Source organism: Balaenoptera ricei, chromosome 7, assembly GCF_028023285.1.
Source record: "Balaenoptera ricei isolate mBalRic1 chromosome 7, mBalRic1.hap2, whole genome shotgun sequence".
Lineage (NCBI taxonomy): Eukaryota > Metazoa > Chordata > Mammalia > Artiodactyla > Balaenopteridae > Balaenoptera > Balaenoptera ricei.
This window is the reverse complement of record NC_082645.1, coordinates 85,861,375-85,880,824: the sequence shown is the minus strand read 5'-3', so window position 1 is coordinate 85,880,824 and position 19,450 is coordinate 85,861,375. Positions and strand designations below refer to the sequence as shown.

General features: G+C 38.3%; 1 protein-coding gene across 1 annotated transcript; it reads right to left on the bottom strand.

Annotated features, from left to right (window-relative positions):
- Positions 1 to 2,700: 2,700 nt before the first annotated feature.
- Positions 2,701 to 16,891, bottom strand: C7H2orf69 (chromosome 7 C2orf69 homolog). The gene is made up of 2 exons (XM_059927335.1): positions 16,403 to 16,891; positions 2,701 to 6,034 (listed from the first exon to the last, which is right to left on the bottom strand). Exons 1-2 carry the CDS (start codon positions 16,754 to 16,756, stop codon positions 5,207 to 5,209), a joined length of 1,182 nt encoding a protein of 393 aa, XP_059783318.1. The 5' UTR covers positions 16,757 to 16,891; the 3' UTR covers positions 2,701 to 5,206.
- Positions 16,892 to 19,450: the final 2,559 nt, after the last annotated feature.

Below are 19,450 nucleotides of genomic sequence, written 5' to 3'. Positions count from 1 at the left end.
AGCGATTGTATGTGGATCTATGCCATTCTTTGTTTTGCACCTAGTAATTTTATTGCAGTGTCATTGAAGAAAGACCATATATATTTACTGAATACAAATGTGCCCATCTAAAGCAATCTGAGTACATCGATTTAGTGCATTTTAATTATGGAGAAAACTTTCTTTTAAAAATAATTCATCCACTCATACCGTGTTTGGAGTTGGATTAATTTCAGGTATAAAAAGCAAATTACAACAAATAAGAAAGGAAAAGTATATAAAAAATTGTTCTCAACTTCACAGGCATCTTTGGGAAGAGAGAATGAAGTTACTCAGGTCAACAAAAGTAAGTCGGTCAAAAAAACTGTTTTATATCTAATTATTAGATTTTGATTTTTATTATTTCTTAGGTTAAGCAAAGAACTTCTTTAATGATTTTCTTTGGGAAGAAAAAAAAAAGAGCAAAACCCCTTTTAGTTGGAATAGTATTTAGAGTCAGCTCTTTAATAAACCCTTTTAAAAAAATAAATAAATAAACCCTTTTTTTTTTTAACCAGTAAGAGAATCAGTGCAAAATATGTATGTCCACAGTCATGTGGAAAACTAGGAAGTAAAGCTGAGATTACAATTTGCCTAACGAATATTCATTTTAATTCAGTTTATTTGGAAAGTAAACTGGACGACTTTAGGCAAGTTAGTCTGTTAAGAAGCTTAATTTTCCTCATCTTTAAAATAAAACTTGAACTTTATAGGATTGCTACAGAAATAAAGGAGATAGCTCAAGGGCAGGAACATAGTTGATGGCTGGTGCTAGCTTCCATTTAATATTCCTTTGCTGAGAGATTTGAGGTAGTTCCTATTGCAACATTACATTATAATATCTACAATACTGATGAATCCTTTGGGAGGTTTTATTTATTTTTGGGGGGGGTTTAAAATTCCTGGTCATAATTTTTAATGTTAGGGTCTTTATGTTTATTTTTTTGTTTTTTTTGGCCGCGCCACAAGGCATGTGGGATCCTAGTTCCCTGACCAGGGCCTGAACCCGTGCTCCCCCTGCATTGGAATCGCAGTCTTAACCACTGGACTGCCAGGGAAGTCCCTTAGGGTCTTTTATTTTAAATGCAAAATATTTTAATCTTTTTTGCCTACCTGGCTGAGACCAAATGAGATGTTTTTCATATATAAAATAGTACACAGCATGTTAGCTGCAACTTGTCAGGAATTCCAAGTCTCAGAATTTTGTTGCTGAAAGGGATCTTAGAAATCATCCAGTCAATCCAAATTGCTTAAATGACTGTCTAGGCTGACACAGCTGGGTGACAGAAACTTGAAATTATAGTTGTGGTGCCCAGATTAGTAACTCTCCATTCTTACCCTGAGGTGCAGCTCATCTCAGATACTTAGGGATACGTTATATAGTTATTCTCTGGTTACAGTTCAGGGGCACAAAGGAATTTTTTCCTCTGCCAGCAAAACTTCTCACCGTGCTGCTTGCTACACAGACAAGAGATACAAAGTAAGACTAATGAACAGGTAGACAGCAGAGTGTAATATAAAAATGGAATAGTATGCAGTCAAAGAATGAGACAGGTATATGTATGTACTGGCAAGGTATTTTCCCAAGGTAATTAAATGAGAAAAAGGTTTGAAACTATGAGTACAGTACGATGCCATTTGTGTAAAACAAAGGTATGCTGTAAGTAAACATTTATTTGTATATGCATAGAATTATCTCTGCAAGGATACATGAGAAACCAGTGATAGTGACTGCCTCTGAGGTTAGACAAGTAGATGGGCAGACTGGAATTTGCAGTTACTATCTGATTTTTTTTTTTTTTGCCCTGGTATATATTATTCTTTCAAAATAAATTTTAAAAATACACGTGAAGATTGTAATTATTTTCTTCTCACAAACATTAACAGTATTTGTCTTGGTACATAATTACATCTGAATTCTCTTTATTCAGTAATTTCAAACTTGTCACTTCGATGAAATATCAAAACAAGGGAAACAAGGTCAACATGGCTTATATTTTCTGTCCTTTTGAACAGCAGCTATGTGAACATTTGGAAAGAACCTTAGTAATGAGGCTTTTCTTACCCATCTAATGTTGCCAACAGACATCAAAGCTTAATCTAAGAAGTTGACCAACCCCAAAAAAATGCAGGAAGCAGGAATGCACGTGTGGATGGAGTTGGAACTGTGCTGCTGTGACTCCTTCCCCCAGTGCTAAAAAACAGATACAGTCAGGAGGAACTAACATAGATTGGTAGTCACCCACATATGTCTGGTGTTACCTTACAGTCTTTTTTCAGGCATACAGGCCATGGGTGTTTGGGTGTCTTAAATACACCTAAGTTATATTGTATTTTTTCAAGTTCCATTAAATAGGATACGAAAATGACCATCCTAAGTGACCCTGCCTGTCTCTATCACTAAGAGCTGCTTGGCCTCTCTGCCTTTGTAAAGAGCAACCTGAATTCACAGATGTCTATCAACATGAATATCTTATCCTCTAAAGCATGTTTCTCTTAAAAGCCCTTAAATGAAGTGTAACAGAATAGCTCTTTTAAGAATTATACCTTTTGTTTCATATTTTTCCTCTTAAGCCTTAGTCTATTACACATTTCCATCCTCACATGCTGGAACTGTTTTGTCTGTACTGTATCCTCAGTGCCTAGACCTTCTTTGCCCTTGGTGGGGCTTAGATAGATATTGCTTGAATGAAATGAAGAACAGATCACACCATATTCTAACCAAGTCTCTTGATGACAGCTAAAGGAATACAGATGATTAGCATAGAAAAGGAAGAACTTATTTTTGAGAGATTTTGTTGTCTAGGAAATCCAACAGAAGGAAATGATGCTATTTTCTGTGGAGCAATTTAAAGGAAAGAAGAGATGTATTTTTATAGGCAAGGTTCAAAGTTGCCTGTATGAAAAAACATGGAGGTTAATGAAAACACACACACACCCAAACTGGCAAAGTGGAGAGAAATCGCTTCCTTCTGAATAACGATCTAAAGTTTTAACAAATCTAGTAACAAACAGCACATCCAAACAGACTTCTGTGGATTAAATTTAATACAACTGTACATTCATGCTGTGGCGGTAACAACTTTCACATTATTTGTTTGACTACATTTCTCAGTTGACTCTTTCATGACACAAACACAAAGCCACAATCCAAAGGATACACTAACATTTATAATAGTTTTAAACAAATGTGAAGAACAAATTTTAAGTATTAAACAAATATTTGAATATGGATCAACGTGAATATATTTTCATTAAAGAAAATATTTTTAGTTTTCAACACTGTCTCATTTTGATGCAATGGCAATTCCAGGTGTCCCAGAGAGTTATTCTTAATATCCATTCAACATATAACAATTACAATTAAGCATTTACATGACTGGATAGCTACAAGGACCATATTTTAAATATCTCAGATTTTTAAATGAATCTTTCTGCTAAAAGTCATACATTTTCCATTTTAGTTAATCCTGTAGAAATAAATGCCTTTCCTTCCCCCCTCATTAAAGTACTCAGTAACTTAGCTATGTTACATTAGATACACATAAATTTAACCAAGGATTATTAAACGTATTGAAAGAAGCCATCCAATCAATAATGGTGCTTTAAGACCAGGTAATAAATCAAATGTTAGAATCAGGCTGACTTGTTTCCTTGTTGGGAATTTTGGGTCTCAAAAGAAGCAGCAGGTATTTAAACCGAAGCAATATAAAACTACTGTACTTCATCCTTAAGAAAAAACCATTGAAAGATACTATTCTGAAGTTCATAGAATTTAAGCATCTGGTAAGTAAAAATCCTTTCTTATAAGTCTGAATATTTGGAATATATTTATAGAGTCATTAAAATATAATTCTGGGACGAAACCAAGAAATTAACATTTTAACTTGTTTTACATATTTAGACCCTCTGGGTTATTGATATTAAGCTTCAGTCTTTTTTTCTTTTTCAGTCTGAAAGCAGCATGTTACTTCCCTGCTTAATTATTTCATGACCTGCAAAAGCTAATTATTAATAAACAATTTTTAAAAAGGCCACTAACCTTTTATTGTAATCTTTCAGTTAGTTGACATTCATTAGATCTTGGTTTCTCAAAATGTATTTATCTAGGTCAAGAAAAATGGGCAGAAGGAAACCTCACCCAAATTATGTAGCAGTGTTAAGCAAATTCAGTCTTTGAGCCAAAATTAAATCATTTGTGTCTTCAAACTTTCTCTTTCAACTTTTCATATAGCAATATAATTGTACATTTTGGCCAAGGAGCGATGCTTTCTTTGGGCAGACAAAATCATGCTTCAGGAGAAATAATGAATTAGTTCTATGGAATCTGTCTCCTTTTCAATAGGGCACTACCAAATAGAGTATTATATTTTACCTAAGTTGCCCTCTTTCAAAAGATGATAGGATGAAACAATTTTAAATCTGTACTATATTTTTACCCAGTATACATAATTATGTTCAATTTGAAACAATTTTCCAAAAGAACTGGTTTTTTGCCAAAATGCAAGAAACTCCAAAATGTCTTATCCAAAAGTTGTCAATTAAAAATTAAGCCACAGTGCTTAAGTGTAGTATTTTTAAAAACTAACTTTATACTACCGCACATTCTTAGATATGTGGAAACAAATACATTTTGACTCTTAAGAAAAAACACTTGATGGCACACTGAAGAATGACACCATAAGTTTATAAACATAAGAGGCAGGGTATAGTTATTGCAAATTGATGGAGAACATCAGTGTGCCTTCGCTTTGTTTGAAGAGAAACAGTGTTTCCACTCAAAAGTTTTCAGTGCCAAAATACCTAATTACCCTTAAAGTATCACCAAAATTGGTTTTAAACATTACTCAGAAAATAAACTATTTCCAACAATAACAACCTTAATTGCCTTTTATAAGGACTATATTATAACTTTCATTCTTAAGGGTCGTGTATCTCCCTGTAGGATTATCACAAACCACCTTTTGGATTTCAAATAAACTAATTCTAACCCAGTCCCAATTAAAAACTATCCACATTCACAAGCAAGGAACACTACTGCACATTACACTCATAGTTTAGGAATGTGTGCTTCCTTCCCCCCACCCCCACCAAAAAAAACCTGACAATGCATCTATGAATTACATCTCATTGTCTGAATTTATAGCACAAAGTGCTTCTGCTCTTCTGCATTAATAGTACTGCAGTCTCAAAATACTTCATGAACCCTGAAGTGATTCTCTATGGAAGGAGCTTCGTTTGCAAAATGAATTTGGCTAGTCACCTGCATACCAAAATCTCCAAGTATCTGAACAAATTTCTTGTGCTCCTTTCCAATCCAAGATCTCATTGGATCATGTACTTGGTAAGGTGTTACATGGGTGTGAACAATAATCCCTGTTTGTGCAAACTCTTTCAAGACTTCTGGATAAGTAATCCAAGTATTGCTTCCCCCAGAATGACCTCCATCCAGCCAGTACATTGTTTTTATGCTTTTGATAAAAGCATCAATGTTCCTGTCTTTCTTGGCTTCTTTCAATTCAAAAAGCAACTGATTCAAAACAACACAACCTTTACTGAATCCAATCAAAGTAAAAGAAGCACCATTTAGTGATGGTGGATAAAAACTCATGGCAGACTCATCAAATTTTTCACAGGTCCTCTCTTTTTCTCCCCGGCACCCATTAGTAGTATGAGAAGAACTGGATCTACAATTAGATGCTTTGGCGTCCTTATTCAAATCTTTCACATTCTTCTTTGGTAGCAAACTCTTCTGACTTAAGTTAAAAGCATTAACTAATAACGTATAAAGGTGCTTAAAAGCTCCAAAGTCAGTATTGTGTTCTGGAGCACCAAACATATTGCTTTTCACAAAATTGTCATAGCAGCTGAATTTGTGCAAATGCATTCGGGAACACTTTATCACCCAAATATAACTATTGGGGAACCGGTGGGCTAAAATGGTGGCAACATTTTCTAGACTCCAGTTTTCCCACTGATAATTCTCAGGATGACGAGTCATAATTTCATGGTAATTCTGAAAGGTAAGAAAGATAAAACAAATATTAAATACACAGTTATGTAAAATTATTTCCACAAAATTAGTTTCCCATTTTTATTGGGGAGGAAGTAGGGATGTTATAATGACCTATGGTTAATGTACTAGAAATGAAAACTATAAATCTATTACCTTCTGGTTGTAAGATTTTAAACAAATCACTTCTTCAGTTTAAGCCTCAAATCCATCAAACACAGGGTTATAAGATAAAGCTAAATAGCACAGTAGAAATTTTAAAAATAAAACACTTTAGAACGATTATAGATTTTTTAATGAATTTTATTTAGTATACATATGATCTGTTATTCCTAACACATTAACTGAAAATAAAAATTTGGTTTCTTAGATTTTTTGACCAACACAGAATTTTAAAATATTTTCCTATTAAAGCTGCTATCCTGAACTCCTCCCTCTTTGGATTACTCTAGCAACCTGAATGCTATGTTTAATTTCAATTTTAGTATTACAAAGCTGCAATGAACATTATAGAAAAATCTTCATGTACATCTGTGATTACATCCTTAAAAATAAATTCCCAGATGTGGAAAAACTAGGTCAAAGAATATTCATAATTTAAGGTTGACTATATAGACTACAATACTGTCTTCCAGAGAAGTATGTATAATTTTTCTTTTATCTTTGTTAAATTTCATTGGCACAGGATAACTTATTCTAATTTGAATTTATTAAAAATTTAAATGAAGTTGAAATTTTGTTCATATATTTATTAGCCATCTGGATTTCTACTTGTGCCTGTTCATATCTTTTGCCTTCTTTTATTTGGTTTATTTATAAGTATTCTATATATATTAATAACTTTTTGTTTATGTTCTAGGACGTGCATGTAAGTTTTGTTTTCCTTTCAATTTTTATTCATAATATCCTTAAAAAAGGGAAATTTATTCAAATTTATTTCATTTATTCTATAAAATTTATTGGATACCTACTGAACAGTCATGGATCAGAACAGATGAAACCCCTGCCCACACAGAGTGCACATTCTAGTACAGAGATACATAATAAACTCCATGAGTTAATAGAGCAGCACCCTCCAACAGAAATATAACATAAGCCACATGTACAATTTTCCAGCAGCTACATTAAAAAAAAAGTAGAAAGTTAACAGGTGAAATTTTTTTTTTTTTGGCCGCGCCCTGCGGCATGCGCGATCTTAGCTCTCCGACCAGGGATTGAACCCATGCCCCCTGTAGTGGAAGCATGGAGTCTTAGCCACTGGACTGCCAGGGAAGTCCCAAAATTATTTTTAATAATACATTTTATTAAGCCCAATACATCCAATATATTATCATTTCAACATGTAACATAAAAAATACTGAGATTATTACATTTCTTTTTCTTTCTAAGTTTTTGAAATCTAGTGTATATTTTACACTTACAACACATCTCAATTTGGGTGCTAAATTTTCATCGGAAATACTTGATCTGAATTTAGATTTCATAAGATTTACAGTTGCAAAAGTAGATTCACATACCCAAGTTGCTCAAATACACTTAAAAGTTTTCCAGGAACTGAAATATCAGTTTTTAAATTTAAATTTAAAGTTAAATACAATTTAAAATTTAGTTCTTTGATTACACTAAATTTCAAGCGGTCAATAGCTACAAGTAGCTAGCGGCTAGACAGCACAAGACATTATACGGTGATAAGTGCGATGGATAACAAAGCAAGGGAAAAAGAGCGCAAAGTTTTGGAGTGGGTGGAAGATTATTATTTAAACACAGGGTAGTCTCCAATAAGGCAATAGTTGAGAAGGAGCTGAGGGACTGAGTCATGATTATTTCAGTCATAAGGAACTGCAAAAGGACCTGAAGTGGAGCCATCGTTGGTATAACCAAGATACACCAGTGAGACCAGTGTACCCCCAGTGAAGTGAAGAAGGAGCAAAAGTGACCACCAAGAGGGTCACAGAGATTGCTGGTGAAGAGGGGAGGTGCTGATCATGCCTTGTAAGATACCCTGAGGACTTTGGACTTTGCTCTGATAGGGTGTGGAGTAGACGGCTGATATAATCTGTTTGGAAGGATTACTCTGACTCCTGTGTGCAAAGGGGCAACAGTTTGAAGCAGGGAGACCAGTAGGAGGCTACTTAAGTATAACCCCAATGAGAGAAGGTGGCTTGAACCACAGTGGTAGTAGAAGCAAAGGTGGTAAGAACTGGTCAGATTCTGTATATATTTTGAAGGTAGAGTCAACAGCATTTGCTAATGGACTGGGTATATAGTGTGAGAGAAGAGAAATAGAATTGTAATTTTTCCTTATTTCTAACAATCATATACCAAACATTTTTAAATGCACCTCTCTTTTGACCTAGTAATTCTACTTCTAGGAATTTATCTCAGGGATATACTTGCACACATGCATAAATAAATCTGTATAAGGACATTTATTCCTGCTTCAGAAGAATGAGGCAGTTCTATGAGTACTCATACGGGTTGTAAAATAAGGGCTAAAAAAACCCCTGAATGCTGAGCTATCATTTGTGATTAAAAAAAAAAAAGTTTGCATCAGCATAGAATGTCTCTGGAAGGACATATAAATCAGTAACAATGGTTAGCCTTAGGGAAGGGAAATCGGAGACTGCCTCCATTCATCCAAAGGGATGAAAAGGAGACTTATTTTTCAATGTACAACCTTAAATAAAATGAATTTTTAGCAATATACACATTTTTCTATTAAAAAAATTAAGACTAATAAAAGTAATACTACAAAAATTTAGTCTACATGCAAAGGTATAAGGAAGATATAAAAACCACCAATCCATAAAACCACCATTAGAAATAATCACTATTAAAATTTTGGTGTCTAGTATTCCAGTGTTCTTTAGTATACATACACATAAACAAGTATGTATGTAAGAGAGCGTTCTTTATTTCTTCCCTCAGCAAGATGATACACACAGTTTTCACTTTAAAATGTTACAGGCATGATTCCTTATCAATAAGTATAGGTTTGTATAATTTTTAGACTTTCCATCAAAAAGATTAATACCAACTGATACTTCCACTGGAAGTATATAAGAGTGCTTATTTTCTCACATCCTTACCCACACTGGCTATTAGCATTAATTTTTAAAAAATCTTTGCTACTAAGATAAACTATTTTACTTTTAATTTGCATATTTTTATTCCTAATCAGGTTGAACATTTTTCTATGTTTATTGGCAATTTTCATTTGTTAATTCTCTATTCATATCCTTTGATAACTTTCCCAACAGGATGCTCAAGTCCTTCTTAACAGTTTTTACCTCATTAAGTTTGTCATATATGTTAAAAAAAAAATCTATTCCCAGAAGGCCATCATTTAATTTTTTATGGATTCTGCTACTGCCTTCTGCACATCCAGATTTATGAGATATAAAATTATCATAGGAGCTTAGATCTGAAAGGGCTCATCTAAATCCTTTTTTTTTTTTTTTTTTGGATAAATATCTCTTTTTTTATTTCAGTGAGACAGCAAATTTGGGCCCTTTCCCTTGTCCCTACCTATAAGAAATCTACACTCTTTCTCTGCACAGAACCCTTTCGTCCAAAAAATGAAAGAATTTGCAATTCAGGCACCAATGTAAAGAATAGAGGGATGAACATGAAAGGAACTACCCCCACATGCAGAGGTGGGCATGCGCGCACACACATGGGCATCAGCAGAAAGGGAAGGAACAAATTTCCAACACAAATTGAAAGGTGGAAATATTCTTGCCTATTGAACTTTGACTTCCATTTCTTCATATATTCATCAGTGGGCATTTGGGGGTCACTAAGCACAGTTCACAGTCCCTCAAGAACACAGTCCAGTGGGAGAGACAGAGATAAATAATTACAAGGCAATATGATTACTGCTGTAAAGCAGGGATATGTGAAGAACTGTGAGGGGACATAGAGAAAGGGAGACTCAAGCTATGTCTTGGGACATCAGGGAAGGCTCCACAAATATATGAGCTCAGTTTTGTAGTATTAGTAGAAATTCCAGGATTATGCAGTAGAATTCCTATTATGTCTGAAGTAGGAACATTAGTCAGGTCTTCATAAAGACACCCAAATATTAGTTGGGAAGAACAGAGCCAACACTGAATTATTCTATGGATTCCTAAATAGTTAGATATAAGTGCCAAATACAAAAGAAAGCACAAATATCTAAATCGTTTTTATAGCTAAGGAAACTGAGCTCCTACAAACTATACAGTTATTTATATTATATAGTTATTTAATGAGCTAAAATGAACAAGATTTTATGACTCTGTTTAGTCTCTACCACATAGGAGGTGGTAAACCTAAAAACTTGGTATTTTCTTTGATTAACCTGAGTTTACATGATCAGAGGAGGAAAATGCTCATACTAAGTAACTGTGTGTATGTACTAAAATGTAAAAATAAGATTGTTACTCTTGTGTCTAAGAAGTCCAGATCTAAGAACAATGGATAAGTACTCCTATAGTCTAGAAAGAGACACCAGACATCCCCATAGGACTTGCTAACAGGTAGTCAAAACCAGTTCTGCAACCCAGGCTACTATCCAAGGCCAATCTACAGAAGAGGTGGAAGAAGTGGGAAGAAAGGGTTTTCTTTTGAGAGAGTTTTCATCCCAGTTGGGAATGCAATGCACTTACTCTCCCTGTAGCGGTTAAAGGGTGGGAGGCATGCTTCCTCATCCCCAGTGAGGCAGGTGGCAAGAGAATCTCCTGGAGAGATTAAGGGGTAGTTACTCCACAAGTAGATGCTTGCTGACCTGCAAAAACATAAAGGCCCATCCCACACTGCTACTGAAGTACTGGTACAAAGGATTTTTAGGAAAACTTGACATGTGTCTCCATGATAAAGACTTAAGTTAGGTGGACTATTGTTATAGCAGAGTGAGGAGAGCTATATAGGGTACGAGCTGTACTTCCATAAAAAATGGGTCAAGGGGGCATCTTCGCTGGGCATAAAGTGGACATCTCACGTAAGCAAGCTAAAAGGACCGTAACAGGAACAGCCTAAGAAGGCTGCTCGACATAGCACACGAAGCCCCAGGGTATATGGTCAGATGTGAAATAGTAGTGTGTGTGTGTGTGTTTGTGTTTGTGTGTGTGCACGCGTGCCCATGGTTCTTGGCACAGAGCTCCTTAAAACCCTTGTAATTTCATGGGTGATAGGGGTTGGTCACCAGAAAGACCAAGACATGATGAGAAGTTTGGAACTTTCGACCCCACTCCCCATTCTCCAGAGAGGGACTGGAAATAAAGTTAATGACTGATCATACCTATGCAATGAAGCCTCCATAAAAATCCCCAAAGTACAAGTTTGGATAGCTTCCAGGTTGGTGAACACAAGGAGGTGCTAGGAAAGCGGTGCACTCAGAGAGAGCATGGAGGCTCTGCACCTCTTCCCACATACCTTGCCCTATGCATCTCTTCCATCTGGATGTTCACCTGTATCCTTTATCATATCCTTTCATAATAAATGGGTAAACAGTATGTAAACTGTTTTCCAAAGTTCTGTGAGCCATTCTAGCATACTAACTGAACCCAAGGAGGGGGATCGTGCAAACCCCAATATATAGCTGGTCAGTCAGCAGTACAGGTGATAAACTGGGACTTGGCGACTGGCGTCTGAAGTGGGGAGGGGAAAAGACTTGTGGGACTGAGCCCTTAACGTGTGGAATCTGACACTAACTCCAGGTAGACAGTATCAGAATTGAATTGAATTATAGGACCCCAGCTGGTGTTGCAGAGAATTGCTTGGTGTGGGGGGAAATACCCACACATCTGTTGTCAGAAATGTTCTGAGTGTGGTAATAGTGTGAATAGCAAAGGAGAGTCACACAGGAGAAGTGAGTCTTTTCCTACTCACCAGGACATACACTTAGGGCATGGTCATCTATATATCCTAGTGTTTAGGAAAGCAAAAGTTTTTAAAAGCTAAACTTGGAAATGACCCAAATGTTCATGAACTGCTGAATGGGTAAGCAAATTGTATGTCCATACACAGAAAACTACTTGGCATTAAAAAGAAATAAACTCATGATAGAGACAACAGAAAGAATGAATTTCAAAAGCATTAGGCTAAGTGAAAGAAGCCAGACACAAGACTACATACTACATGATTCCTAACTAATGAAAATCTAGAAAAGGCAAAACTGTACTGAAAAGAAAGCAGATTAGTGGTTGCCTGTGGCTGAGAAAAGAGATTGACTAAAGTAGGGCACAGGGGTACTTTTTAGGGTGATGAAGATGTTGTATTACATGATTATTGCGATGGTTACGTAATTGTAGTTGTTGAAATTCATCAAATTGTAACCTTACACTTAAAAATAGAAATACTGGGCTTCCCTGGTGGTGCAGTGGTTGAGAATCTGCCTGCCAATGCAGGGGACATGGGTTCGAGCCCTGGTCTGGGAAGATCTCACATGCAGCGGAGCAACTAGGCCCGTGAGCCACAACTACTGAGCCTGCGCGTTTGGAGCCTGTGCTCCGCAACAAGAGAGGCCGCGACAGTGAGAGGCCCGCGCACCGCGATGAAGAGTGGCCCCCACTTGCCGCAACTAGAGAAAGCCCTCGCACAGAAACGAAGACCCAACACAGCCATAAAAAAAAAAAAAAAAAAAAAAAAAAATAGAAATACCTACAATTCTGTATCCTGAGGATTTAAAAAGCAAGAAACTCAAGAAAACTGGACAGTACCTACTTAAAAAAATTCTGATCCCCCTCCAAAATCATTACTGATAAGAAAAACATCAAGAGGTACCTAAAGAAAAGTGAATTACTACGGCCTCAGCTTTCCTGTAATTCAAAGGATAAAAGGGCAAGCATAGAATTAAAAAGGACATACAATAAAAGATGACTGCAAGAAGAACATCAAAAAGTAATGGTAATTAGCATTTAAAACTACACTGTTGGGCTTCCCTGGTGGCGCAGTGGTTGAGAATCCGCCTGCCAATGCAGGGGACACAGGTTCGAGCCCTGGTCTGGGAAGATCCCACATGCCGCAGAGCAACTGAGCCCGTGAGCCACAATTACTGAGCCTGCGCGTCTGGAGCCTGTGCTCCGCAACAAGAGAGGCCGCGATGGTGAGAGGCCCGCGCACCGTGATGAAGAGTGGCCCCCACTTGCCGCAACTAGAGGAAACCCTTGCACAGAAACGAAGACCCAACACAGCCATAAATAAATAAAAAAAAAAAAAAAAAAAAAAAAACTACACTGTCAACCAGATCCAATTAACATCAAATAATGAATCTGTGTTAACATGAGGCAAAACTTCTAATGGTATCCTACAAAGTTCTGTTTGGCCCTATTCTGTTCAATATTTATCCAAATTAAAAATAAAGATATAGAAAGAATGCTTATTTAATCTATATATGATATAAATGAAAATAAAGGTTCTAAAAGGATCAATACACTAAAAGATGAGCTGTATCTCACAGGGTAAATTTCATCAGAATAGACATTAGGCTCAAAAGAATCAAGTGCAAAGAGAAGGAAATCTGAGCCTAAAAGCCCTTCATATAATAATAGCCAAGTAGCACTTAATACATTGTTCAAAAGAACTTACACACGTTTATTCATTCAACAAGCTATCTACTGAACACCTACTTCATGCCACTCACTAAGCATCGCAGATACAACAGTGAAGAAAACAGATGTGAAGCGTGCATCATACTAGTGGAAGACAGACAAAACCCAAAATGAATAACTAATATAGTAAATGAAATGGATAAAAATAAATTATCCTAATTATTTATTAGGAGAAAAGTTGACAGGGATCCTGTGCACATGTATGATTATTAAATAGGATGGTCATCAAAGGCCTCACTTTGAAGGCAACTTTTGAGCAAAGACTTGAAATAGGTGAACTAATGAATCCTTATAGACATCTGCAGGAAGATTGTTCCAGGCAGTACGTGCAAAGCTTGAGGTCAAGTGTGCCTACCATGAGCAATATGAAGAAGGCTGGTGTGGCTGGAGCCTTCTGTGGAGAGTAAAACAGATAAAGGAAACAGTCAAAAAAGCAGCACGGTGGGAATTCCCTGGTGGTCCAATGGTGAGGACTCCGAGCTGCCACTGCAGGGTCACAGGCTCAATCCCTGGTCAGGGAACAAAGATCCTGCGTGCCAAGCGGTGTGGCCAAAAAAGAGAAAAAAAGAAAAGCTACAGGGTGGGAAAGGTAAATAGATTGAAGGGCCTTGCATGCCATCAAGAGGACTCTGGCTTCTACTCTGAGTGGCACGGGAAGCTGCTGGTGTTTTGAGCAGAGGTGTGGTATGATTTGACTTAGGTTTTTAAATGATTTTTCTGATCACTTCTAGATACATTTAGAAGGTAAAGCCACTTTATTTGCTGATGTATTAAGAGAGGACAAAAGGATAATTTCAAGATTTCTAACTTGAGCAACTAAATAGGAAGTGTCTCCATTAACTGAGAGACAAGATGATGACTACAGGACGAGCAAGTTTAGGGAGAAAGATCCAGAGACTTTAGGTTTGAGATATCTATTAAATGTCCGAAAGGAAATACGTGCACGTAACTGGCAAGTCTAAAGTTCCAGGAATATGTCTAGGCTAGAAAACAAATGTTGAAGGTCGTCAGAGCATGTAAAGCCACAAGACTGAAAGAGATCACAAAGGGAGTAAAGGTAGTCAGAGGAAAAGTCCAAGAACTGAGCGCTACAGAACTCCCCCATAATTAAAAAGGTCGTCAGAAAGATAAGAAGGGAGGGTAACTCATTGGGTATTCACATATTTAATCCTCATTGATATCCTATACATCATTATTCCCATTTTGTAGTTGAGCTGGCTGCAACACAGAGAGGTTTAACAATTGGCCAGATGTTTCATAGCTAAAAAGTGCAGAATCAGGGTTTAAAACTAGGCGATCTGGCCTCAGAGCCTTTGATGCATTATTATTCTCTATGTCTTCTCTAAAAGCCCTGGGTTTTTAGAGGACTTCATACTCTGCATAAATCAACAGTATATCACTGTCCAAAAAGCTAATGGAATCTCAGGCTTCATAAAGAAATGGATGATGTCAAAATGAAAGGAGGTATTAGTCTAACTACATTTAGCATTTTATAGACTTCACCTGAAGATCTGTGCTATATTCTGACTTGCACACTTTAAAAATATTTAGTAGGTGTTCAATGAAGGTTAGTTACCATTATTATCATCATCATCATTATTATAGATGCACACAGTAGCTGGTCCACAAAACCCTGGAAGTCACTGTCAGCAATGCCACGCTGATTTCCCAAACTGAGCAAAAGGGCATCAACTGAGTACATTAAATTCCTCCTCTTAAATCGAAATACTAGTTTTGATTAGCAGTCAACTAGACCAGTCAATTATTTGGAGGGCAAGAGAAAAAACTACATTTACCTTCATCATCATCTGACTCAGGGCACAACGTTCGTAAGCATATTTTTTTAAAGCACTAATTTCAAAAACAACAATTGTTTAATAAACTAATTATTTCACGGTTTAAGAAACACATCCAGCCATATTTTAGCTTTACCTGTCTATACCAGCACTACCCAAGAGAACTCTGTGATTATGGGAATGTTCCGTGGAAATGCTCAGTATCTGCACTGTCCAGTACAGCACACACAAACCTTAGGGGCCACTGAGCACTTGAAATGCAGCTAGTGCGACGGAGAAACTGGATTTTTAATTCTATTTAGTTTTAATTAAATAGCCCCATATAACTAATGGCTACCCTATTAGACAAAGCAGTTCTAGATTAAGATCTAGATTAAGGCCCAGCTTTCCAGGACAACATAGCCATGTATATTTGCCTGCAGCCGCAAAATTAATAATAAAGATAAAATCACACACAAAAACAAAAGTACAGAATTTTGGTGAGCATCAAAATGTTGACATGCTCAGCAATTACTGTCCCTTTTCATCCACCCATTCTCCCTTTCGTAGGGTTACTGAGAGTGTCACACCCTAGTACTAGTATTTTGTTTACTTTTTAATAACTGCCAGCACGCTAATTTAAAAGCCCTCTCTCCGCCTCCTGCCCCCCTCCCCCACCGATCCTCTGAGAAACCAAGTTATAGAATAAATACACATTGTCTCGTTTCTAGGTCTTAAATTCCACCCCCTCGAAACCTGGACTAACGGCTGGCTCTTTCGAGGTCGTAGCCCTCCCAAGGACACCTCCTGTCTAGGGCTCTATGAGGAGGGGGTCAGGGCGTGGAAGGGGCGGTTCTGGATTTCGTGGAGCCACCCCATTTAGCGCCATGTGTGAGTGTGTTCAGGCGAGGCAAGGAACCGGGCCCCAGCTACGAGGGAGGAATCTCGAGAATTCGCATATGTACAAGAAGAAGGAGCATGTGCCCAGGCAGGCCGCAGGTTACCTGCACATCCCCGGGGAAATAGAGTACGTGATGCTGGGGCGGTGGTTGCGGCTCCTCCTTCGCCAGGTCCCCATGGAGGTCCCGCCGTTCCGGTCCCTCCCCGGCGGCCGCCACCGCCGCCGCCAGCAGGACCAACTCGTTGCCTCGCTGCGGGTCGGCTCCCGGCACCGCGGACAGCTGCACGCACTGCTGCCTGCGCCGCTCGGCTGACGGGGAGCAAAGCGCGCCGCTGCGGCTGCTGCTGCCGCCCAGGTTCATGGTTCTGGCCTGAGAGCTGAACGCTGCGACTCCGATTCCGAGCTGCGGCAGCAGGAGAAGCAGCTGCGGCGACCGCAGGAGCCCGAACCCCCACATGGGTCGCCGCCGCCAGAGCGGTTCCTAGGGTGTGGGAGGGCCTGAGGGAGGACGTTCGACCGGGCGCCCAACGGTCGGCGGGAGCGACCCGGGCGAGAGCCGACCCCGAGGGCAACGACGGCGTCAGAGGCCGACGTCCGCGCGCAGCGTGCGTAATGGAAGGAGGGGTGTGCGCGAAATCCGACTCCGGTTCCCGGAGGGAGCGATGTGGGGGGGCGTGGCCCGAGGAAGGACGTTTGTGATTGGTGGGTTCTGCCGCGGCCGGGAAGTTCGAACGGAAGTCTGGGAAAGAGCCTGAAGAGAGCAAAGGAAGCTGGAATAAACCGAGAACCCCGAGCAAGAAGGGCGGCAGTTGTGATACAGGCGCAGAAGCCGGTGCTGCCCGAAGGTCGCTTCCAGTACGGGGTAGAGAGTTTTGAGTATACAATGCTCCCCTTTTCGGTAAGCTCAACTTTCAGGTGAGGTTTTTCTAGTCCTTCGAGCCTTAAAAGAGACACAACCCCAAAGATTAGAGTAATTCTGTCCTGTTACAGAAATCTGTGGGAAGTTTTCTGCATGCCCTGGATGAAGGGAATCTCCCTCTTCTCATACCCTCGAGTTTCTTTGTAGGTACACAAAGATTTCTAGGTTCTTGGGAATTTATTTAGATAAGAAGTCTAATGCATCTCTGGTAGCAGGGAGCAGGGCACATGGGGGAAAGGCGTTAATTGTTACACATTTGCTGTCGGTGTTTGCAGTCAACGGGATTTGCTGTTTTAAGGTTTTCAAAAACCAGCTTGAACAGTAGGAAAGTCATAGGTGTCCAACAACTATCTGTGGCCAGTTGTGTATGAATAAGATTTGGACAAATGTATGCTAAAGACAGGGAAGGAAGGGGAGAGTCCAGTATTCTAAATTTAAGTGCTTGTGAGGCAAGGCACTGTAAAGAACCTTGTGGGAGACAATATTAGTGAGAATTTAAAATATTACAACCAGCATTTATTGAGGCATACTATAGGCCAGGAATTGAACTAGGCACTTCATATATTAACTGTTCTGAGTCTATATATGTGTGTGCTTAAGCACACATACTGTTTTCTTTACTCCACGTATCAAATATTAATAAATAGCCTTGAAGTAAGAGCACAAATTAGCAAATGATAAAATGTAATTTTCATATATATATATATATATATATATATATATATATATACTTAGTGACTTCATAGATGTGTAATATGCTAGCCTACTCTAAATTATTGAGTTCCATCTGACATCATAATAGTGTAACCAATCAAAATTGTTTATTATTCTAAGTATATCTATCTACTGCTTTCTAAAAATAACTGGTTAAAAAGAAGCAGAAGCTAATTATATAATAATGAATATATATTAACCGTATTTTGGCAACCAGCCTTCATTCTATTTTGTGAATCACATGCACGTTGTTATTGTCTCTTGTTAAGTAGAGGGTTACTGAAATGTAATCCAAAAGCCCAAACATGTTCATGTACTCCAAATGCAGCTTTTGATTTTTGTGGTCTTGTTTTTAGGTTGACATTTTAACTGAATCTGTCACTATTGATGGGGTGGAGAGTTCTCGTGTTTTAGAAAGAAAATTAATTGTAGTAACCATTAAATATACAAAAAGTTATTTCAATAGCTCTAAGGTAATTGAAGTCTTTGAGAAATACAAATAAAGATTTAAAGGGCAGAGTAAAGAAACAGACTGAAGTGAGCACAAGGTTTTTCCCCCACAGTCAAGGATTTACACAACCCTACAGGAACCGCTTCTAGAAAAAGTAATAGCTCTCAATTCATCGGTTGAGGTATTATGTCATTTATGGTAAGTCATTAACATTGTAATTCCTTCTGATAGGTCCCAGTGATATTATTGAAGTATCTGTTTTCTTTCTCCATCCCTCTTCCTTTTTCCAGGAAGACCAGTTTTGTAAATCACTACTTTTCTAACAACCATGGGCACAGACAGCCCAGCACTTCCTCTCTTTATTCTCCTTAAGAGCTGGGCTTTCCTTCCTCTCTAGAGGTCTTACACATACAAAGTTACTGTAACCAGTTGTTTGAGTTTCCTCCTTTCTAACAGATAGAGATCTCCACTAAAAACTATTAGAAATAATAAAGTTCAGCAAGGTTGCAGGATACAAGATCAATATACAACACTTAATTGTATTGCTATACACTAGCAATGAATAATCTAAAATGAAATTAAGAAAACAATTCCATTTACAATAGCATCAAAAAGAATAAAATACTTAGGAATAAATTTAATGAAGGAAGACACTTGTATACTGAAAGCTACAAAACATTGTTGAAAGAAATTAAAGACCTAAATAGCACCAGGTGTTCACTCTGGCCCCTCTTGCTCCAGCGCTGCTCCCCTCTGAGGCGAAGGTGTCGTTGTTGGGAGGGGGGGAGATCTCATGCTTAGAAGGAACAGAATCAGCTCGGACCTGGCCCCCAGGGCTTCTGCTCCCACACTTTGGGACCTGATCCTGCCCCTGAGAGGGTGGTGACACCCACTGAGCACAGGAGAAGCCCAGCTTACATGTGGCTCTGGTTCTAGCCCCTCCATCTCCAGCCCCTCAAAAAAGGTGATAGCTACCAGCACACCCTAGCGGAAGACTTGACCAGTGCTCACTTCAGATCCAGCTCTCCCACCAAAGCCACTGGGCACACATAGACTGAATAGGGATG